Source organism: Zosterops lateralis, assembly GCF_965231275.1.
Source record: "Zosterops lateralis genome assembly, chromosome: 13".
Classification (NCBI taxonomy): domain Eukaryota; kingdom Metazoa; phylum Chordata; class Aves; order Passeriformes; family Zosteropidae; genus Zosterops; species Zosterops lateralis.
The window spans coordinates 19,648,285-19,671,550 of NC_139773.1; the positions used below are offsets into that span (position 1 = coordinate 19,648,285).

General features: G+C 50.4%; 3 protein-coding genes across 11 annotated transcripts; 2 read left to right on the top strand and 1 right to left on the bottom strand.

Moving 5' to 3' along the window:
• Positions 1 to 897: 897 nt before the first annotated feature.
• On the top strand, positions 898 to 7,993 carry GLCE (glucuronic acid epimerase; the record flags this gene model as incomplete). Of its 2 annotated transcripts, none has more annotated exons than XM_083870965.1 (6): positions 898 to 1,085; positions 1,699 to 1,851; positions 3,829 to 4,173; positions 5,168 to 5,339; positions 5,958 to 6,224; positions 6,969 to 7,993. In XM_083870965.1, the coding sequence occupies exons 3-6, from the start codon at positions 3,841 to 3,843 to the stop codon at positions 7,991 to 7,993; spliced, it is 1,797 nt and encodes a 598-aa protein (XP_083727091.1). In that variant the 5' UTR covers positions 898 to 1,085; positions 1,699 to 1,851; positions 3,829 to 3,840. The 2 variants fall into 2 exon arrangements, with proteins under 2 accessions (XP_083727091.1, XP_083727090.1); XM_083870964.1 differs by having other exon boundaries at positions 1,764 to 1,851.
• A 3,009-nt stretch (positions 7,994 to 11,002) lies between these two features.
• Positions 11,003 to 13,958, bottom strand: LOC310914505 (uncharacterized protein; the record flags this gene model as incomplete). The annotated part of the gene is made up of 3 exons (XM_083870666.1): positions 11,003 to 11,794; positions 12,976 to 13,128; positions 13,950 to 13,958. The coding sequence occupies 3 exons, from the start codon at positions 13,956 to 13,958 to the stop codon at positions 11,003 to 11,005; spliced, it is 954 nt and encodes a 317-aa protein (XP_083726792.1).
• Positions 12,314 to 22,150, top strand: PAQR5 (progestin and adipoQ receptor family member 5). 8 transcript variants are annotated; one of them, XM_083870971.1, is made up of 10 exons: positions 12,314 to 12,773; positions 15,191 to 15,254; positions 15,510 to 15,659; positions 16,210 to 16,337; positions 17,238 to 17,397; positions 17,983 to 18,022; positions 18,821 to 18,947; positions 19,610 to 19,706; positions 20,537 to 20,678; positions 21,727 to 22,150. In XM_083870971.1, the coding sequence occupies exons 3-10, from the start codon at positions 15,609 to 15,611 to the stop codon at positions 21,948 to 21,950; spliced, it is 969 nt and encodes a 322-aa protein (XP_083727097.1). In that variant the 5' UTR covers positions 12,314 to 12,773; positions 15,191 to 15,254; positions 15,510 to 15,608; the 3' UTR covers positions 21,951 to 22,150. The 8 variants fall into 8 exon arrangements, with proteins under 8 accessions (XP_083727097.1, XP_083727099.1, XP_083727096.1 ...); XM_083870970.1 differs by lacking the exon at positions 12,314 to 12,773 and adding an exon at positions 13,265 to 13,803; XM_083870974.1 differs by lacking the exon at positions 12,314 to 12,773 and adding an exon at positions 13,742 to 13,803 and having other exon boundaries at positions 15,226 to 15,254.
• Positions 22,151 to 23,266: the final 1,116 nt, after the last annotated feature.

Consider the following 23,266-nt stretch of genomic DNA (forward strand, 5'->3'; position numbering starts at 1 on the left):
CTGGGAAATCGAGGGAATCCATGAATCAAGAGCTGGGCAAGGCCATGGGTAATAATTCCCCTCAGAATTCCTGATTTTCCAGCCTTTTCCGTGCCCGAGATCCGCTCCGTAGCAACAGCTCCTGATGGGCAAAGTGCAGAATTCCTGGGATTAGTGTTGGATCGGGATTGAGTCATGTTCATCCAGCGCAGGGGAGGCTCTGCCGGGTTAATCCCGACCTGGGTGGTTTTCAGGGATGGAGGATCTGGAATTTGTTGGGAATCGTGGAATTGTTTCAGCTGGAAAAGCCCTTGGGGAATCTGGAATCCCAGCGTGCCACGTCCAAAAGGTTTCAATGGCTCCGGGATGTGATTCCAGCCCTGCCTGGCAGCTCTTCCATGGCTGGAGCTTTTCCAGGTGGGAATTTTCCAGGTGGGAATTTTCCCAATATTCCCAAACCTCCCCTGGCGCAGCCGCTCAATCCCCCCCCCCCCACACACATCCCGCTCTTCCCGAGGGCAGCAAAGCCGCTTTTCCCAGCCCGCCGACCTCCCCCTTCCTTAAATCAATTCTTAATTAATAATTAATGAATCCCCCGTTAATTATCGGCGGCTCCCGCCTCACGCGGCCTCGCCACGTGACCGCGCTCTGTGGGCGGTGCCTCCTCCAGCCAATCAGCGGCGCGCTCCGCCCGGAAGCCCCGCCCCTAAAACGCGCCGTTCTGATTGGTCGCCGCCGCTCTCGCGGGAAGCCGGGGCGGGGCCCCTCCCGCCGCTCCCCCTCAGCCGCGCCGGTGCCACCGGGGGCTGAGGCGGTACCGGAGCCGCCGCGTGGCTGAGAGGGAGCGCCCACAGCCCTCCCGGTGCTCCCGGTGCCTCTAGGGCGGCGGCGCCTCCACCCCGCCCCGCCCTGCCCTACCCGGCGCCGTTGTGGCGGCGGCACCGCCGCACCGCGCCTTCCTATTGGCCGGCGCTCCGCGCGCGCCCCGCCTTAAGCGCGCTCCTATTGGCTACGAGGCGCGAGGGCGGGGCCCCGGTGCGGCCCCCTCCGTGCTCCCCCCGTTGCCCCGCGCGGGGGTTCCGCCGCCCGCCAGGCCCTGGGCACAGGTAAGGACCCGGCCGGAATTCCCGGGAATTCCCGGGGAAAAACCGGGAATGGGAATGCTGGGAATATGGGAATGACAGCGGGAGAGAGCCCCAGAGCAGCGGGATCGCCCGGCACTGGCGGGGCTGGGGCCGCCCCGGGGTTCCTGCCAGAGCCTGGGATGAGGGAATGGGAACGGTGGGAATTTGGGATTTGGGAATTTGGGATTTGGGAATGCGGGAACGGGGCTGGGAATGCGGGAATACGGGATAAGGGCTGGGGGAATGTGGAGTGAAGGAATAAGAGCTCTGGGGTTTGGGAATATGGGCTCTGGAATTCCTGGAATTCCCTGAGGGTTTTCCTGGGATTCTGAGGATTTTCCTGGAATTCTGCAGGTTTTCCTTGGGATTCTGAGGATTTCCTTGGAATTCTGCAGATTTTTCCTGAGAATCTGAAGATTTTCTTGGCAATTCCAGGATTTTCCTGGGAATACCAGGATTTTTCAGGGATTCTGAGGATTTTCCTGGGAATCTGAGGGTTTTTCTGGGAATCTGAAGGTTTTCCTGGGAATTGCAGGTTTTTCCTGGGAATTGCAGAATTTTCCTGGAATTCTGAGGACTTTCCTGGGAATTCCAGGATTTCCCAGGAAAAGCTCCATCCAGGCCTGCTGCAGCTCCACTTTTCCTGATTTTTCCCTGCAGGAATCCCAAGAGGAATCCATAAATCCCAGGATTTCTGCCTCTGGAATCTCGGGATGTGTTAGAATTCCAGGAATTCCCTTTCCCTGAGGTAAGAACGGAGCCACTTTCCCCCATTCCTGGTTATTCCTGGCTCTGTTGGGTTCCCTGGAGTTTGTATCCCACATTTCCCTGATTCCCAGGAATGCTGGACCATTGAAGGGTCACCATTCCCATCCAGGAAATCCCAAATCCCTGTTCTGATCCTGTTTTTCCATGTTTTTCCAGGAATGCTGCCTGACCTGGGCACCATTCTCATCCCAGATTTCTCTCCTGATCCCATTTTTCCATGGGTTTTATCCCTGTATTTTTCCCCAGGAATGCAGCACCATGCGCTGCCTGGCCTGAGCACCATTCCCATCCCAGACTTCTCTTCTGGTCCCATTTTTTCATGGTGTTTTCCATGGTTTTCCATGGGTTTTTTCCATGTTTTCCCACTTTTTATCCGTTTGTTCCCCCAGGAATGCAGCACCATGTGCTGCCTGGCCCAGGCACCATTCCCATCTCAGATTTCTCTTCTGATCCCATTTTCCCATGGTTTTTTTTCCATATTTTTTCCCATGGTCTTTTCCCATAGTTTTTCATGTTTTTCCCTGTTTTCGCACATTTTATCCCTGTATTTTCCCCCAGGAATGCAGCACCATGCACTGCCTGGCCCAGGTCCCATTCCCATCCAGAACATCCCAAATTCCTGTCCCAATCCTGGTTTTCCTTGGTTTTCCTTGGTTTTCCTTGGTTTTCCTTGGTTTTCCTTGGTTTTCCTTGGGTTTCCTTGGGTTTCCATGGTTTTTTTCCATGTTTTCCCACATTTTATCCCTGTATTTCCCCCCAGGAATGCAGCACCATGCGCTGCCTGTATTCCAGTCTGGAACATCCCGAATCTCCCTCCTGATCTCGTTTTCCCGTGGTTTTCCCATGTCTTTTCCCGTGTCTTTTCCCATGTCTTTTCCATTGGTTTTTTCCATTGGTTTTTTCCCTGTTTTCCCACATTTATCCCTGTATTTCCCCCCAGGAATGCAGCACCATGCGGTGCCTGACCCAAGCACCATTTATTCCCATCTAGAACATCCCAAATCCTTGTCCTGATCCCACTTTTCCCTTTATTTTCCCCCCAGGAATGCAGCACCATGCGGTGCCTGTATTCCCATCTGGAACATCCCAAGTCTCCCTCTTGATCCCGTTTTCCCATGGTTTTCCCATGTCATCTTTTCCCATGTCATCTTTTCCCATGTCATCTTTTCCCATGTCATCTTTTCCCATGTCATCTTTTCCCATATCTTTTCCATTGGTTTTTTCCCCGTTTTCCCACATTTATCCCTGTATTTTCCCCAGGAATGCAGCACCATGCGGTGCCTGGCCCAGACACCATTCCCATCTCAGATTTCTCTCCTGATCCCATTTTTCCCCATTTTCCCACATTTTATCCCTGTATTTTCCCGCAGGAATGCAGCACCATGTGCTGCCTGACCCAAGCACCATTTATTCCCATCTGGAACATCCCAAATCCCTGTCCTGATCCCACTTTTCCCTTTATTTTCCCCAGGAATGCAGCCCCATGCGCTGCCTGGCCCAGACACCATTCCCATCTCAGATTTCTCTCCTGATCCCGTTTTTTCATGGTTTTTCCCACATTTATCCCTGTATTTTCCCCAGGAATGCAGCCCCATGCGCTGCCTGGCCCAGACACCATTCCCATCTCAGATTTCTCTCCTGATCCCGTTTTTCCATGGTCTTTTCCCATGGTTTTTCATGGTTTTCCATGGTTTTTTCCATGTTTTCCCCCCAGGAATGCAGCCCCATGCGCTGCCTGGCCCAGACACCATTCCCATCTCAGATTTCTCTCCTGATCCCGTTTTTCCATGGTTTTTCCCACATTTATCCCTGTATTTTCCCCAGGAATGCAGCACCATGCGGTGCCTGGCCCAGGCACCATTCCCATCCCTGATTTCTCTCCTGATCCCGTTTTTCCATGGTCTTTTCCCATGGTTTTTCATGGTTTTCCATGGTTTTTTCCATGTTTTCCCCCCAGGAATGCAGCACCATGCGGTGCCTGGCCCGCCTGAGCTCCAAGGCTCTGCTGGTTCTCTGCTCCCTCCTGGCTCTGCTGTCGCTGCTGCTCTGGACCCGCTGCTCCCACCACCACCAACATTCCCAACATTCCCAAATCCCGGCAAACCCCCCGGAGCGCCGAGGGCTCCCCGAGAGCGAGGAGGCCTCGCCCCAGGAGCCGCCCAGAATTCCGGGAATGGCCGGGAAAGCGGCGCCCAAGTACGAGGAGATCGATTGTGTCATCAACGAGGAGCAGACGGTGAAGGGGCGGCGCGAGGGCAGCGAGGTCTTCCTGCCCTTCAGCTGGGTGGAGAAATATTTTCAGGTGGGAGAGAAAAAAACTCTCATGGGAAAAAAAATAAAATGAAAAAAAATATTTAATTTTTATTTTTTTAAAATTTTTAAAGTTTTAGTATTTTTAATTTTTTTTTTTTTTAATTTTAGTTTTTAATTTTTAATTTTTTTTTTTTAGTTTAAAGGAAGTTAGGGATGGGTTTAATTTCTAAAAAAAATTATAGTATTTAAAGAAAAATTCTGGTTTATTTTTTAATTTTTTTAGTTTAAAGAGAGTTAGGAATGTGTTTAATTTTTAAAAAATAGTATTTTTAAATTTTTTTTTTTCGATTTTAGTTTTTAATTTTTTTAGTTTTTTTAGTTTAAAGAAAGGAATGGGTTTAATAAAAAAATACTTAAAATTTTTTTTCAATTTTAGTTTTTAATTTTTTTTAGTTTAAAGAAAGTTAGGAAGAGGTTTAATTTAAAAAATATATAAGGCAATTAGGAGGCAAAAAAAATTAGTTTTTTTAAATTTAAATTTTTAATTTTTTTAATTTTAAAAAAGTTAGGAATGGGTTTAAAATTAAAAAAAAAAAAGGCAATGAGGAGGCAGAAAATCAATTACCAGCATAACTAGATATATCAGCTGTTCCATGAGCTATAATACAATATAATATAATATAATATAATGTAATACAATATAATACAATATAATGTAATATAATGTAATGTAATATAATATAATGTAATGTAATATAATATAATATAATGTAATGTAATATAATACAATATAATGTAATGTAATATAATGTAATATAATATAATACAATATAATACAATGTAATATAATGTAATGTAATATAATGTAGTATAATATAATATAATGTAATATAATATAATATAATATATATATCAGCTATCCCATAAATTTTGCAAACAGCAGAAAGAAAAATTATATTTATTACACCAAAATTATCACACACAGACCATTAATTTTTAACATCAGCCAGGAAGTGACTTTCTGACGTGGATTTTTGTCTCAGGTTTACGGGAGGATCTCGCAGAGCGACGGCACCGAGAGGTTTGAGTTCTCCCACAGCTACTCCAAGGTGTACGCCCAGCGCGCTCCGTACCGGCCCGACGGCGTCTTCATGTCCTTCGAGGGCTACAACGTGGAGCTCAGGGACAGGGTCAAGTGCATCAGTGGGGTGGAAGGTGGGGAGAAGGGAAATCCTGGGAATTTTTGGGGTTGGGATGGTCTTGAAAATGGGATGGAAGGGCAAAGTGAGGTGGATTTGGTGTTGGGAATGTGGGAATGGGGGTGGAGGTGTTAAAGTCCATGATAGGGTCAAGTGCATCAGCAAGTGGAAGGTGGGGAGAAGGGAAATCCTGGGAATTTTTGGGGTAGAGATGATCCTGAAGATCTCCTGGAAGTGCAAAGTGATCTGGATGTTCTAGTGGGAATGTGGGAATGGGGGAATGGTGACAGGGTCAAGTGCATCAGCAGAGTGGAAGGTAAGAGGCAGGGAAATCCCAGGAATTTTGGGGGTTGGGATGATCCTGAAAATCTCCTGGAAGTGCAAAGTGAGCTGGATGTTGTGGGGAATGTGGGAATGGAGGTGGCAGCAGGGTGAAGTGCATCAGCCGAGTGGAAGGTGGGAGGTGGAGGATTCCCAGGAATTGGGAAAGGTCCCAATCCCCTCCTTCCCAAAGACTTCCCTGTACCACCATCACCTCTGACCCCATTGATGGATCTCCCATAATTTCTGGGGTGCAGAGTAGGAATTTTCCCCTCATCCCAACACCTTTTCCACGTTGTTTTTTTTTCCCCAGGAGTTCCTCTCTCCACGCAGTGGGGCCCTCAGGGCTACTTCTACCCCATCCAGATCGCCCAGTACGGGCTGAGCCACTACAGCAAGAACCTGACAGAGAAACCGCCCCACGTGGAGGTGTACGAGACCGGGGGAGATGGGAACACCGGGAATACCGGGAACGCCGGGAATGCCGGGAATGGGGAGTGGACCGTGCCCAAGGGCTGCTCTCTCACCACCGTCTGGGACAAGGCCCGGCTCACCGGGGTCAAGCAGTTCTCCTGCCCAGGTGGGTGGTGGGAATGGCGTGCTGGAGCAGGGAGGGGGAATTGTGGGGTTGCTCTTGGGGTTTGGTTGGCCTTTGTTCCCTAATCCTTCATTCCAGTCCTTCGTTCCTCACCCATCTTTTCCCACCCCTCATTCCCCATAATTTTCATTGTCCATTGTTTTCGTTCCCAATCCTTCCTTCCCAATTCATCATTCTCTGTCCCCTTCATTCCCCATTCTTTTCCCACCCTTCATTTCCTATCCTTTTCATTCCCAGTTCTTCCTTCCTTGTCCTTCGTTCCTTATCCTTCATTCTCAGTCCTTCACTCCCAATTCTTCATTCCCAGTCCTTTATTCCCAATTCTTCATGCCCATCCTTTTCACTCCCAGTCCTTCATTCCTCACTCATCTTTTCCCACCCTTCATTTCCCATCCTTTTCATTCCCAATTCTTCATTCCCAATCCTTCATTCCTTTTCATTCCCATTCCTTCATTCCCCATCCTTTTCATTCCTAGTTCTTCATTCCCAATTCTTCATTCCCATCCTTTTCATTCCCCATCCTCTTCATTCCCAGTCAATCATTCCTTACCCTTCACTCCAAATCCAGTCAGCTGAAACAACCCAAAAACGCTGAATTATTGAATGGCTGCCCTAAAACCTTTGTGAATCCTTCCCAGGAGCGAGGCCTCACCTCCAGAATCCTCCCCAAACCTTTGGGGAAAACGGGAACATTTCTGTCCTTACAAAGCCATTTTCCCCCCACAGAAAACTCCGAGGGCGTCTCCCTGGAGCTCAACAACGGCCGTGATTTCATCATCTCCTTCGACCTGAAGCTGCAGGGCAACGGCAGCGTGTCGGTGGTGCTGGAGACCACGGAGAGGAACCAGCTCTTCACGGTGCACTACGTGTCCACCACGCAGCTCATCGCCCTCAGGGACAGGGACATCACCTACGGCGTCGGGGCGCGCAGCAGCTGGAGCACCCTCACCCGGGACCTCCTGACGGATCTCCGCAAAGGCGTGGGGCTCTCCAACACCAAGGCGGTGAAGCAGACCAAGATATTGCCCAAGAGGGTGCTGCGTTTGGTGGCCAAAGGCCGCGGTTTCCTGGACAATGTCACCATCTCCGCCACGGCCCACATGGCCGCCTTCTTCGCCGCCAGCCGCTGGCTGCTGCGCAACCAGGACGAGCGCGGCGGCTGGCCCATCATGGTCACCAGGAAGCTGGGGGAAGGCTTCAAATCCTTAGATCCGGGCTGGTACTCTGCCATGGCTCAAGGCCAGGCCATGTCCACGCTGGTCAGGGCTTACCAACTGACCAAGGAGCCATCCTTCCTGAGCGCGGCGCTGAGGGCCACGGCGCCCTTCAAGCTGCCGGCGGAGCAGCGCGGCGTCAAGGCGATGTTCATGGAGAGGCACGAGTGGTACGAGGAGTACCCCACCACGCCCAGCTCCTTCGTGCTCAACGGCTTCATGTACGCCCTGATCGGCCTCTACGACCTGAAGGAGACGGCGGGGGAGAAGCTGGGCAAGGAGGCCAGGCTGCTGTACGAGCGGGGCATGGCGTCGCTCAAGGCCATGCTGCCTCTCTTCGACACGGGCTCGGGCAGCGTCTACGACCTGAGGCACTTCATGCTGGGCACGGCGCCCAACCTGGCGCGCTGGGACTACCACACCACGCACATCAACCAGCTGCAGCTGCTGGGCTCCGTGGACGACTCGCCCATCTTCAAGGAGTTCGTCAAGAGGTGGAAGAGTTACCTGCGGGGAGGGCGGGCCAAGCACAACTGAGATGTTTCTGTTTTCTTTCTCGTCCTTCTCCCAGAACGTTCTCTCCCCAAAAAAAAAAAAAACTACTTTAAAATGATTTTGGGGAAGGTTTGGGATCGGGACGCCGGCCCCGAGTGGAGGTTGAGGTTGGGTTTTTGATGGGATTGGTTTTTTTTCTCCTTTTCTGAGGAAAAGGTTTGCAGAAGCCATAGAAGTCTTGGGAGCGTGGTCGCTGCCTGGAGAGCTCATCCAGGGCGTCAAAAAAAAGGGATTTTTGTGTCCGTGTTGGAGCAGCTCCCGTGGGATCGGCGCCGGAATCCGCAGGGATCGCTCGGAGCCTGGGAGTGCGGAGCGTGGCTTTAAAGCTGGGGTGGGGGTTTTCCAAGGGATTCGCTTTGTCGGGATGAAAAATCCACAGTTGGGATTTTTTTTGCTGGTTCTCTGCCTGGAGATCCTGGAGCTGGAGGGGTTTTTTTTTCATGGAAAACGCGTGCCCGGCGTCGTGGAAGCACAACTGGGAAAGCCTGGAGCACACGGCCCCAGGTCACCAGCATTGGGGTCGCCTCGGAGTTGGGATTCCCTTTCCTGGTCACTGGAATTCCCTCAGAGATGGGATCCCTTTTCCCGGTGTCCCCTCGGAGTTGGGATTCCCTTTCCTGGACACTGGAATTCCCTCGGAGCTGGGATCCCTTTTCCCAGTGTCCCCTCGGAGCTGGGATCCTTTATCCTGGACACTGGAATTCCCTCGGAGCTGGGATCCCTTTTCCGTGTTTTCTGTGGGATTTTGGAATTCCATCTGGGAGGTTCCTCAAAGCTTTTTGGGAATTGCTGAGCGGGATGTGGAGCTTGTCTGGAGTCCCTCAGGAACTTGAAGAATTTGGGAATTTTTGTTTTTCTCCTGCTCCAGCCCATCCAGCATTTTCACAATTCCATCCCAGAGGTTTTTCCAGCTCTCCCTGTGCTGGAATTCCCAGAGAAGCTGTGTCTGAATCCCTGGAACGTCCAAGGCCAGGTTTGTGGGATTGTGGAAGGCCCCTGTGGAATGGGATGAGCTTTAAGGTCCTTTCCCACCAAAACCATTCCATGATTCCACAATCCCACCTGCCGCCTGATCCCAGACCTGTGGATGGACTTTGGGAATTCCCACTGCTCCCATTCCGTGTCGGAGCTCATCCCAATCCCAAAATCCCGGGCACAAGGACAACACCCATCTGCATCTTTTCACTGCTTTCAGTTTTTGAGGATTTTTCCTTCATTTCTCACCGATCTCGGAGTGACTTTTTCCCGACTTCAATCCGCGCGCTCCGGTCGGATCCATCCATCCCATGGATGGCAGAGGAGAAATTCCAATGCCAAAGGTGTAGCAGAGGGGAATTCTTTCCATGCCCACAGAAACCCAACGGACACAAACCCACCCCAATCCTGGGATTCCTTCCCAAAAATATCCTCTCCTTCCCAAAAAATCCTCTCCGTCCTCCCCCAGCGTGTTCCTCCCGTCGTTTTCCCAGTTGGAAAACCCGCAGAGACTCCTTGGGTGCTGCTCCAGGATGGGTTTGGTGCCTTACAGAGGCCGGAATTCCTCTTGGTTGGGTTTTTTTGGGAATTGATCCACATGGTGGGGTTGGAGCGTGGCTGATTTTCCTGATCCAGAAACGCTCGGAAATGGGGGATGGATATTCCAAGGTTGTCCCTCCTGTCCCACCTCCAGCACCTTCTGGTGGCCTTGGACAGGTGGAGCTTCCAGGAATCCCCACCAGAGGCTGCAATTCCATGGAGAATCCATTGGGAATTCCTGATATTCCTTAAATTCCAGTGTGCATTGGAAGAGGAACCTTGGCTGTGCCAGCAGTGCCCAAAACTTCATGGAATTCATTCCAATTTGGGATCTTTTGGTTCATTTTCCATTTTCAAACTTGCAGAGATCTTTGGGACCGAGACCAGCCTTGATCCCAGGTGGAGCTTCCAGGAATCCACACCAGAGGCTGCAATTCCATGGAGAATCCATTGGGAATTCCCGATATTCCTTAAATTCCGCTGTGCATTGGAAAAGGATCTTTGGCTGTGCCAGCAGTGCCCAAAACTTCATGGAATTCATTCCAATTCAGGATTTCTTCTCTCATTTTCCATCTTCAAGCTTTGGGACCCCAGACCAGCTTTGATCCCAGATTTTCACCCCTTGGCTGTTCCCATGGAATCCTCTCTCCAGGGACGCCCCTGGGAGTTTGGGATGGACATTCCAAGGTTGTCCTTCCTTCACGTTCTGGTGGCCTTGGACATGTGGAGCTTCCAGGAATCCCCACCAGAGGCTGAAATTCCATGGGGAATCCCTGGGGAATTCCCGATATTCCCTAAATTCTGCTGTGCATCACAAGAGGATCCTTGGCCATGGAGCCAAATCCCAAGAACTTCACGGAATTCATTCCAATTTGGGATTTCTTTTTTCATTTTCCATCTTCAAGCTTTGGGACCCCAGACCAGCTTTGATCCCAGATTTTCACCCCTTTGCTCTTCCCATGGAATCCCCTCTCCTACACCCCAACAGCACAAGCACAACCCTCCCTGGAATCCCGAAATTCCCCTGGAATCCCGAAATTCCCCTGGAATCCCGAAATTCCCTTGAAATCTCAACATTCCCTCGGAATCCCGACATTCCCCGTTTTCCTCCTCCCCGGACGTGGCTTGGCTGGGATTTTTTTTAGTTGGATTTTCCGGGATTTATTTTATTTTTTTCCCCCTGAGGATCCCGATGGAAAATATGCAATAATTTGTTTACAGGATGCTCCGGGCAGGGCGCTCTTTAAGCACAATGTGCACAGGATAGTTTTGTATTCCGCAAATCCCTTCGGAAAAAAAAAAAACAAAAAAAAATAATTTTGTGGTGGGAAGAGGGTTCTCCTACGTTTCTATGGGATATTGGGAATGCTTGGAAAGCTTTCTAAGACCGGGAAAATAAATTTTTTTATCTTAAGGAAAAAAAAAACCGAAAAAAAAAATTGGGATGTTTCCGTTATTTGGGGATTTTACGGATTTTTATTTCCAAATATATTCCAAGTTTTTTTTTTTGTTTTGGTTTTTGTTTTGGTTTTTTTTTTTTTGTTTGTTTTTTTGTTTTTTTGTTTTTTGGGTTTTTTTGGATTTTTTGGGGGTTTTTTTTGTGTGGCTTTGAGGTGTCACATTTTTTAAGGTGATTTTTTTTCTTCCGGAAAAGTGGGAAAAGGTGGATTTTTTTTTTCCCCACTGATTAAGGGTTTGGGGATGGAGGGAAAGGAGCACAAGTGGTGGATTCCTGGTGGGAATTAATTCCTGGGAAATTCCAACTCGTTTGGAGTTTTTTTGGGATTTGTTAAAGGAGGGTTTGGATGGAGAGGTCACTGAAAATATCCCAATGTTGGGAATGGGGAAATGCAGCTCCAGGGAGTCCCAGAATCCAGGAAATCCAGGGAATTCTCCTTTCAGGAATCCAGGGAGAACTGGAGAGGGATTGGGATCAGGGATGGGAGGGAATGGCTGGAAAAGGGGAGATTTAAATGGGATATTGGGAAGGAATTCCCAGAATTCTGGAATTCCCAGAGCTGCCCCTGGATCCCGGGAATGTCCCTGGGATGGGGAAAGGTGTCCCTGCCCCTCCCACCCCAAATATTCCGGGATTTTCCCAAGTGATTCCCATTCCTGGGGATTGAACAGAGCCTTGGAATGTGGGGATGGAATTCCAGAGTGTGTCCCAATGCTGGGGTTAATTCCCAGGATTTTCCAGGATTTTCCAGTGGGATTGAAGTTTGGGATGGAGCTGGGAATCCACCAGCCCTGCCAGGCTCCCAATTCCTAAATAATTATTAATAATAACTATTATTATATTATATTATATTTATTAATCATTATTTTATAGCTATATAATAATATTATTTATTATTATATTTATTATATATGATAATATTTATTATAGAATAATTACATAGAATTATATAGAATAATTATATAGGATAATATTATATATGATAATATTTATTATGGAATAATAAATATTATTATATTATACCTATAAAATAAACATTTATAGTATAATAAGTAATATAATTATAATACCGATAATGTAAATAATAAGCTCATCATTCTAATATTTATATTTAATAATTATAATTGTAATTTTCATTATTATTTAATTTTTCATTATTATTTAAATTTTCATTATTATTTAAATTTTCATTATTATTTCTATTTTCATTATTATTTATTATTGAATATGAATATTCATTTATTATTTAAAATTTTTAAAAATATTGAATACTTACATTTAATAATTACTATTAATTAATAATTATCAGTAATAATTAATCATAAATGGAGCCCCCTCATCCCTCTGGAATTTCCCACTCTCCAAACTTTGGGAGAACCATTCCCAGCAGAAAAAATGCAGGAAAAGCATCGGAAAAAGAGAATTATTCCCATCCCTCAGGGACTGAATGAGCCTCCCTGGGCCGAGCTGGAATTCCCAAACTCCAGGAGATTTTTCCCGAGGCTTTTCCAGCAGGAGATGCCCCACATAGAGCTGGAAATTACAATTTTTTTATTATTTTTTTTCCACTTCCTCTCCCTGAACCCCATCCCAACCACGCTGGGGATTTCCAGGTTCCTTCAGGGGGTGGAAAAAAAACCCAGGATCCATCATTTCCCAAAAAAAAAAGTGGGAATTGCAGGATCATCCCTGGGGAGGAGGCGGGGCCGCGTGGGTTGTGTTTATTCCCGGTGAGTAATTCCCGGGCTTTGGAGGCAGCGCTGGGAAAACTCCGCATCCAGCACCGCTGTAAGTCCCCCAGGGGTTTAATTTTTATTTATTTTTATTTTTGTCCCATCTCTGGTATTCCCAATTTTTCCCCCGCTCATTTTCCCCCGGGGAAATTCAGGAATGTGGGAATGGGAGAAGCGCAGGGAGTATTTCCCAAACCTCCTGAGGAATTCCTGGGAACAGGATGAGCTCTGGGATTTCCCCCCCTCCTCCTCCTCACCTTCCAAATCTCAAATTTGTGGGATGGAAAAGCTGCGAATTCCAAGAAAAACTGGCACAAAGCTGCTCCTTGTCCCGCCGGGAATGATCCTGGCACGGCCCCAGAGGGGTTTTGGTTTTTTTTCTTTTTTGTTTTTCCAGCGCCGCTCCCGCTCTACTGGAGCCGCTGGGGAAAAAAAAAAAAATAAAAGAGTTTTTAGGGCGTTTATCAGGAATTTCTGAATATTCCTGGCCGGGGAAAAGGGAAGGGAAAAGGGAGAAGGGGAAAAGGGGAAAGGGGAAAGGGGAAAAGGGAAGGGAAGGGAAGGGAAGGGAAGGGAAGGAAAGGGAAGGAAAGGAAAGGAAAGGAAAGGAAAGGAAAGGAAAGGAAAGGAAAGGAAAGGAAAGGAAAGGAAAGGAAAGGAAAGGAAAGGAAAGGAAAGGAAAGGAAAGGAAAGGAAAGGAAAGGAAAGGAAAGGAAAGGAAAGGAAAGGAAAGGAAAGGAAAGGAAAGGAAAGGAAAGGAAAGGAAAGGAAAGGAAAGGAAAGGAAAGGAAAGGAAAGGAAAGGAAAGGAAAGGAAAGGAAAGGAAAGGAAAGGAAAGGGAAGGGAAGGAAAGCTGTGCCATCAGGACACAAGGGGACAAGGTGACAGGGCCGGGCTGTGGCACAGGAGGGTGACATTGGTGCCGGGAGGGGACATTCCCAGCACAGCCCGGCACGGAGCGGGAAAAACCGGGGGGAGGAGGAGGAAAAAGAGGAGGAGGAGGAAGAAGAAGAGGAGAAAATAAGGGAGGAGGAGGAAGAAGAAGCTGCTGCAGCCACCTGAGTGAAGCCGCAGCGCTGACAGAGGTGACTCACAGAGATTCCAGACCCCCATCCCAATCCCCATCCCAATCCCAATCCCGATCCCAATCCCGGCTGGGAAGACCCCGAGGAGGAAGAGGAGGAGGAGGGGAGGAGGAGGAAGCAGCCCCAGCCCGGCCCCAGTGACTCACGTCGCTCATTTCGCTCCGAAACCGCAAATTCCTGCCTGAGGTTGGGCTTGGAGCCTCCCCCTGATCCCCGGGGCAACGGGAAACAGGGAAAAGGGAACAGGGAACAGGGAACAGGGAAAAGGGAACAGGGGACAGGGAACAGGGACAGGGAACAGGGAACAGGGAACAGGGGACAGGGAAGGGATTGGGGCAGGGATGGATCCAGGTGATCCCAGCTCGGGGGTCCCATCCAGGGGCAGGATCCTGCACTGGGAGGAAACTTTGGAAAAGCCCAAGCCTTTGGAATGGCTCTGGAAGGACTCATTCCTTTGCCCTCTGAGAATCCCAGAATCCCAGAAATCCAGAAATCCAGAATCCTAGAAATCCAGAACCCCAGAAATCCAGAATCCCAGAATCCTAGAAATCCAGAATCCCAGAAATCCAGAACCCCAAAATTCCAGAATCCCAGAAATCCGGAATTCCAGAATCCTAGAATTCCAGAATCCTAGAATCCTAGAATTCCAGAATCTCAGAATCTCAGAATCCCAGATCAGAAGGGTCTTTAAGACTCATCCCATTCCAGCCCCAGGCAGGGACCGTTCCATGAACAGATTCCAGCCTGGCCTTGGATATTCCCAGGATCCAGGGGCAGCCACAGCTTCTCTGGGAATTCCAGCCCAGCCAGGAATTCCTTCCCAAAATCCCATCCAGCCCTGGGAAATCATTCCCTGTGTCCTGTCCCTCCAGCCCCTATCCCAAATCCATCTCCTGCGAGGAGCTCTGAGCTCTCCCTGGAGCTCTCTCTCCATTCAAATCCCATTTCCATCAGTTTTTTTCCTGGAAAATCGCAGGAATTCCGTGGGATCCGGGGGCTGGAGACTCCCTGGAGCTCCTCGGTGTTTCCAGAGCCCCGGGAAGTTCCCAATTCCCGTCTAATCTTTAACTGGAGGCGTTTCCAGCTGGGGTTTGTTGGTTAATTTTTCCCTTCCCGGCGTTCCGGGGATTTTCCTGGCGCTGCCTCACACCGGAGCCGGCAGAGGTAGAGCCCGGGATGGGAGGGAAGGCAAAGGAGAATTCCAGAGGGTGGGAAAAGGGGGTTCTTTGGGAATGGCTCCGTGGCGCATCCAAAGGCTGGATCCCGGTGGGAAGTTGGGATGGCACCTCAGGAATTTTGGGAATCCAGAACCTTGGATTGCTCTGGATCCTGGTGGGATCCAGCTGAGGCAGGAGGTCCCTTCCTGCTTTTCCTGCTCCTCTGGCAGGAGGGATCAGGGATTTGTCCCCCTTGATTTCCCAGAGCGGAGGCGGCGCTGACACCAGGATCGGGTAAGAGCCGGGCTGGGATTTTCCATGGGAATGGGGATCCAGTGGGATCCTCCCACTTCCCGAGGGACTTTCCTGCATCCTGAGGTGATCCCGAGGTGATCCCACACCCCTCTGGATCTCCTGGAATCTCTGTCCCTGTGGGAAGCGGGATCAGCCTTCTCCCGCTGCTCCTTTGGGATCCCATCCCAACAACAATTCCCTTTGGGATTTGGGATGGGACCCCGTGTGCATCCCGGGAATTCTCATCCCCTCCAGGCCGTCCTGATCCCGCGGGATGTGGCCAGGAGGGGTTTGAGGAGCCGTCCCATGGGAAGCTGAGCCGGGAAATCCCCGGATCGGGATCGGGATCCGACCATGGCGAGCCCCAAGGCCCCAAGGCTGCTCCGTGTGCACCAAGTGCCCGAGGTCAGCGGGAATCCCCTCCCTGAGCCCCGGCATCGGCGGGATTTGGGATGGGACGGACGGGAACAGTGTGGGGGTCACCCCGAGGGTGCCACAGCTGTGTCCTGACTCCGGAATTCTGGGGTGCTCCTCATCCTTTCCCAATTCACTTCCCTTTCCCATTTCCCCATTCCCATTTCCCATCTCCATTCTTATTCCCGTTCCCATCCCCATTATCCCATTCCCATTATCCCATTCCCATTATCCCATTCCCATTATCCCATTCCCATTTTGCCATTATCCCGTTCCCATTCCCATTGCCCCATTCCCATCTCCATTCCCATTATTGTCATTCCCATTCCCCATTATTCCATTCCCAGTATCCCATTATCCCATTCCCCCATTCCCATTATCCCATTCCCATCCCCTCTCCATTCCCGTTCCCATTATCCCCTTCCCATTATTCCATTCCTATCCCCATTATCCCGTTCCCATTCCTCCATTCCCATTATTCCATTCCCATCATCCCACTCACGTTCCCATATTCCCATTATTCCCATTATCCCATTCCCAGATTTACCGGGAGCCGGGGATCCTCTCCGGGTACCGCCCCCCCCGGAGCTCGGTGTCCCAGTGCCTGCTCAGCGTCTTCCACATGAACAACGAGACCCTCAACGTCTGGACACACCTGGGGCCCGCTGGGTGAGTGCCCTGGGCACACCTGGGGACAGCTGGGGACACACCTGGGGACACACCTGGGGCCCGCTGGGTGAGTGCCCTGGGCACACCTGGGGACACACCTGGGGACACACCTGGGGCCCGCTGGGTGAGTGCCCTGGGCACACCTGGGGACACACCTGGGGACACACCTGGGGCCCGCTGGGTGAGTGCCCTGGGCACACCTGGGGACAGCTGGGGACACACCTGGGGACACACCTGGGGCCCGCTGGGTGAGTGCCCTGGGCACACCTGGGGACAGCTGGGGACACACCTGGGGACACACCTGGGGCCCGCTGGGTGAGTGCCCTGGGCACACCTGGGGACACACCTGGGGACACCTGGGGACACACCTGGGGACACACCTGGGCAGACCTGGGGCCCGCTGGGGACACACCTGGGGCCCGCTGGGGACACACCTGGGCAGACCTGGGGGCAGCTGGGGACACACCTGGAGACACACCTGGGCACACCTGGGGACACAGCTCCGGACACACCTGGGCACACCTGGGGACACAGCTCCGGACACACCTGGGGATACCTGGGAACACACCTGGGCACAGCTGGGTGAGTGGGCACACCTGGAGACACACCTGAGGGCAACTGGGGACACACCTGGGGACACCTGGGTAGAGCTGGGGACACCTGGGGACACACCTGAGGGCAACTGGGGACACTCCTGGGGACACACCTGGGAACACTTGAGGACACACCTGGGCACACCTGCCTGGGGCTGCCCTCAAGACACACCTGGGGATGCCCTCAATACCTGGGCACAGTTGGACACACCTGGGGACAGCTGGGGACACCTGGTGGGTTCCCCTGCACACCTGGGCACACCTGTCTGTGCCCATGTCCGACCCTCCCCCCTCTCCCACCCCTCAGGTACCTGCTGTGGCTGTTGGTGTCTCACCTGCGGGCTCTGGGGGCGGATCCCGGGGCGGGGCCCTTCCTGCTCTACCTGGGCACGTGCGCGCTCTACCCGCTGGCCTCGGGGGCGGCGCATGCGCTGGGGGCGCTGGGCGGGGCCGGGCGGCACCGAGCCTATTGCTGTGACTATGGGGCGTTGAGCCTGTATGGGCTGGGTGAGTGTTTGTGGGGTCTATGGGGTTTGTGGGGTCTGGGGGTCTGTGGGGTTTGTGGAGTCTATGGGGTACTGCTGTGACTATGGGGTGCTGAGCCTGTATGGACTGGGTGAGTGTTTGTGGGGTCTGGGGGTCTGTGGGGTACTGCTGTGACTATGGGGCGTTGAGTTTGTATGGGCTGGGTGAGCATCTATGGGGTCTATGGGGTACTGCTGTGACTATGGGGCACTGAGTTTGTATGGGCTGGGTGAGTGTTTGTGGGGTCTGGAGGTCTGTAGGGTCTGTGGGGTACTGCTGTGACTATGGGGCGTTGAGCCTGTATGGGCTGGGTGAGCATCTATGGGGTCTATGGGGTCTGGGGGTTTGTGGGGTACTGCTGTGACTATGGGGCGTTGAGCCTGTATGGACTGGGTGAGTGTTTGTGGGGTCTATAGGGTTTGTGGGGTCTATGGGGTACTGCTGTGACCATGGGGCATTCAGTCTGTATGGACTGGGTGAGTGTTTATGGGGTTTATGGGTTTGTGGGGTCTATGGGAGTTATGGGGTACTGCTGTGACTATGGGGCACTGAGTCTCTATGGACTGGGTGAGTGTTTATAGGGTTTGGGGGTTTATGGGGTTTGGGGAGTCTGGGGGATTGGGGGGATTGGGGAGTTTGGGGGGGTCTGGGGATTCCAGCCAGGTGGCACCATGCCCACTGCTGTGGCTATGGTGTGCTGAGCCTGCATGGACTGGGTGAGCATCTATGGGATTTATGGGGTTTGTGGGGTCTGTGGGGTTTATGAGGTTTGGAGAATTACATCCAGGGTTATGGGATTGCAGGAATTTAGCCCAGGTTTATGGGATTTTGGGGATTCTGTGGGGCAGGAGGAGCTGGGTGAGGCAGAATTCTGGGATTTTGGGAATTTGGGTTGGGTGAGCTGGGATTTATGGGATTTCAGGAATCTGGGGGGGTCAAGGGGAGCTGGGATAGGCCAGGTTTATGGGATTTTGGGAATTCAGCCTGGGTTTATGGGATGTTGGGAATTTATCCGGGATTTATGGAATACCACATCCAGAGGGGAGGTTTGGGGGAACTTCCCGCTCTTCCTTTTCCTCATCCCTGCGCTCCAGAACTTGGGAATGGCCTGGAGCAGCTCCGGCCTCAAACAATTTGGGACAGCCCCGGCCGGGTGGGATTCGGAATAACGGGAATGAGGAAAAATCCTGGATTTTACCCAACTGGAGGAGAACATGGAGCAATTCCAGGATATCCTCCAATCCCTTTGGAATGCTCCCCACTCCAGATATTCCCAGTGTTCTGGCGCTCAGAGCTGAGCCCAGGAGGAATCCCAAGGGAATTCCAGAGGATTTGGGAGCTGACAGAGCCCTGCTGTGTCCCCAGGCTCGGCGCTGGTGTATTCCGCCTACTCCTTCCCTCTGGAATGGCTCGGGAGCACATTCCATCATTTCTACCTCCCCGTGGCCGTGATCAACTCTGCCCTCAGCACCGGCCTCTCCTGCTATTCCAGGTGAATTCCAATGGGAATTGGGAATGAGGGATTTGGGAAGGGGAAAGGGGGAATTTTTTTCTGTTGGGAAATGTGGAGGGTTCAGTGGTGAAAATGTGGGACGACGGGAGGAGGTTGGATTTTGGGAGGTTCTGAAGGGGATTTATGGGATCATGGAGTTTGGGTTTGGATAGGGAGGGAACTTGGGGTTGGTTCAGGTCTGATATCCTGCGTTCCTGGGGAAGCTGTGGAATTCCCAGTGCATCCCATGTGGAATTCTCTGTGTATTCCTGGTGTATCCCATGAGAAATTCCCATTTTTTTCTTGTGTATCCCATGAGGAATTCCCATTTTTTTCTTGTGTATTCCATGTGAAATTCCCAGTGTATCCCATGTGGAATTCCTGATATATCCAGGTGTATCCCATGTGGAATTCCCAGTATATCCTGGTGTATCCCATGTGAAATTCCCAGTGTTTCCCAGTGTATCCCATGTGGAATTCCTTATGTATCCTGATGTATCCCATGTGGAATTCCCAGAATATCCCATATGGAATTCCCGGTATATCCTGGTGTATTCCATATGGAATTACCTGTGTTTCCCATGTGGGATTCCGGGTATATCCCGGTGTTTCCCATGTGGAATTCCTGGTGTATCCCATGTGAAATTCCCAATGTTTCCCAGGTTTCTGGAGGCTGAGCGGCCCCGCCTGAGCAAAGCTTCCCGAACTTTGGCCTTTGTGTATCCCTACATTTTCGACAGCATCCCAGTTTTCTATAGGGTGAGTATCCCACCAGATCCCGGGAAATCTCAGCTGCCTCAGCCTGGAATTCTTTGGGAAAACAGGCCCAGCCCGGGGCTGGAAAGGAAAACAAACTCCGGCAGGAAAAGGCTCGCGGATATTTTTTCCTGCTCCGATTGCCGGCGGATTCCTCCTGCTTCAAAGGGCTGGAAAATTCCTGCCCTGGGGAGCTGGGAGGGGCCTTTTCCAGGGATTGAACTGGAGCAGGGTGGGAATTTGGGGAGGGATGAGGACAGGGAGGAGCGAGGGTGATGGGAGTGGGGAGCTGGGAATGGCTGTGGATCCTTGGGATTGATGGAGCAATCCTGATTTTTCCTGGGAAGCAGCGTTGGAGTGAAGGTGATGGGAGTGGGGAAATGGGAATGGCTGGGGCTCCTTTGGGATTGATGGATGGGTGGATGGATGGAGGGATGGATCATGTTTTTTCCTGGAATTGAGTTGGGTGGGGAACTGGGAATAGCTGGGGCTCCTTTGGGATGGAGGGATGGATGGATCCATGGATGGATGGACAGATGGATCCATGGACTGATGGATTATGAATGAATGGATTGATGGATAGATTATGGATGGATCCATGGATTGATGGATGGATCCTGTTTTTTCCCAGAATTGAGTTGGGTCGGGAACTGGGAATGGCTGTGGCTCCTTTGGGATGAATGGATGGATCCATGCATGGATAGATTATGGATGGATTGATGGATCCATGGATGGATGGATGGATGGATGGATGGATGGATTGATGGATCCATGGATGGATGGATTGATGGATCCATGGATGGATGGATGGATGACTCCCGTTTTTCCCGCAGCTGTCCCGGTGTGTGTCCGGGGGCTGCTCCGAGGGTTCTCTCCCGCTGCATTCCCGGCACAGCCTCTGTGCCCTCCTCACCTTCCTCAGCTTCACCTCCCGCCTGCCCGAGCGCCTGGCGCCGGGGAGCTTCGACCTCGTCGGTGAGAATTCCGGGGAATGGTGGGAATAAACTCATTGGGATCCTGGGAATAAACCCAGGGAATGCCAGGAATGAACTCCAGGAAATTCAGGGAATGAACTCCAGGGAATACTAGGAATAACCCCATGAGATCCCAGGAATAAACCCAGGGAATCGTGGGAATGAACCCAATGGGATCCTGGGAATAACCCCAGGGAATGCTGGGAATAAACTCCATCAAATCCCAGGAATAAATCCCCCAGAGCCACAGGCATTGGGAATAGGAATTACGAGGAGTATAAAACCCAAGGAATTGGGAATAGGAATTTGTAGGATTATAAAACACCAGGAATCAGGAGCATGAATTTGTAGGATAAATATTCCATGGATACCAGGTGTTAGCAGGCTAAATGTGATTTGATCCTGGAATCCTGGAATTCCGGGATGCTTTGGATGGGCAGGGCCACCTCCCATTATCCCAGAGCGCTCCAAGCCCACGGAGCATTCCAGGGATGAGGAGACCACCTGGCCCAGCCAAACACCCATGGAATTTCCATGGAATTTCTATGGAATTTCCATGGCATTTTTGGAGTTTTCCATGGAATTTCTATGGATTTCCATGGAATTCTTGGCATTTTCAATGGAATTTCCATGGACTTTCTATGGATTTCCATGGAATTCTCAGAGTTTTCCATGGAATTTCCATGGAATTTCCATGGAATTTTCATGAAATTTCCATGGAATTCTTGGAATTTTCAATGGAATTTCCATGGATTTTCTATGGAATTTCCAGTGAACTCTTGGAGTTTTCCATGGATTTTTCTGTGAAATTTCCATGGAACTCTCGGAGTTTTCCATGGAATTTCCATGGAATTTCTATGGAATTTCCATGGAACTCTTGGAGTTTTCCATGGAATTTCTATGGAATTTCTATGGAATTCTTGGAGTTTTCCATGGCCTTTTCCATGAAATTTCCATGGAATTCTTGGACTTTTCCATGGAATTTTCCATGGAATTCTTGGACTTTTCCATGGAATTTTCCATGGAATTCTCGGCGTTTTCCCTCGCAGGGCACAGCCACCAGGTTTTCCACGTCTGCGGGATCCTGGGAACGCTCTTCCAGCTGAAAGCCGTCTCCATGGACATGGCGGAGCGACGGGGCCGCCTCCCTCTTCCCTCTTCCCTGGAAACCTTTGGATCCTTGGGAATGGGAGCAGCCGCCAGCCTGGCCATCCTCGGGATCTGCTTCCGCAGCCTCCGCCCGGAGCCTCATTCCCGGGAAAAATCCCACTAGGATTTCTGGGATTTCTGGGAGCAGCCCCATTCCAGAGGTGTCCCGTGTGTTTTTGAGGGGGATTTGGATCGCCTGGAAATATTCCTTTGGGAATTTCCCCCAAGGGAAAGAAAAACTGCACTGGTTTTATGGGAAGGCTTCTCATCCCGTTGTTATCCGCAGGGAAAGCGTCAAATAATCGGGATGGGATCCTTGAAAAATGAGGGAAGTGCTCCTGCTTCCCAAAAAAAATCTGGGATCCCTTCAGGTCTGCCTTGGGGAGAAATCCAGGGAATGTTGGCATCACCAGCACTCCCTAATTCCCGTTTTCCCCTTGGAAATGGAATTCCATTGGAATTCCAAGCCTTAACGCTCAGCCCAAGAAGTGCCTGGAAAAGTGGGATCTGGAGGGATTGGAGTTTTTCCCTCCGGTTTTAATTCCCACAGTTTTTAATTATTATTATCCTGGAAAAAGGATTCCAGGAGAGCTTCAGTGGGATGTTCCCACAGGAAAACTCTTCCAGGGTCTAATTCCGGGAAATCCTGAGAAATTAATTAATTAATGGGAATTCCGAGTTTCCACATGGGGAATTGGAATTGGGATTAATTAATTGGGAATGAAGGAATTTTGTCCCTTCCCGGGCTGGATCCCGGGATTGGGGCCGGGAGAGATCCCGGGATTTGGGATCCTTTGGGAAAAGGTTTTTGATTGTTTTCCTCGGATGAGGGATGGGATTGGGATCTGTGGGGAGAAAAGCAGGATTTGGGACAGATCAAAGATTAAAAACACTCTGGAATTTTAAAAAATTCCTGGGATTTTCCCTGTGTTGTTCCCTGTTTTCCTTCCCTGCTGCTCGTGGATGTTGCAGGAAGAGCCTGGAGCTCTCAGCCTTTTCCAGGTTTTCCTGCAGGATTTTTGCTCTTTGGGAATTTATTTTTTTTTTTCCTGGATAATCTCACGGGTCTTCCATTAATTTCCTTTAATTGCCTTTGCCGAGGTCTGACTGCTGCACTTTGGGAGCTCCTGGAATTTGGGATAACAGGATAAAAATCTGGGATGAAGGGGTTAAATCCGGGATCAATCAATCCTTGGGAAAGCTGGTCGGGGATTTTTGGGATATTTATAAACACTGGAACTGCTTTTCTTAAAGGTTTTATTAAATTTAATATAAATCACTGATTTTAATCTGCTTAATAATAAAAACATTCCTGGGAAAACGAATCCCTTTGGAGAGATTGTTGCTGATAATTCCAGAGTTTATTTACTTGGCTGGGGAGGAATCCAGCTGGGATTGGAGAGCCTGGAAAAACATCAGGAATCATCCCAGATTTATTCC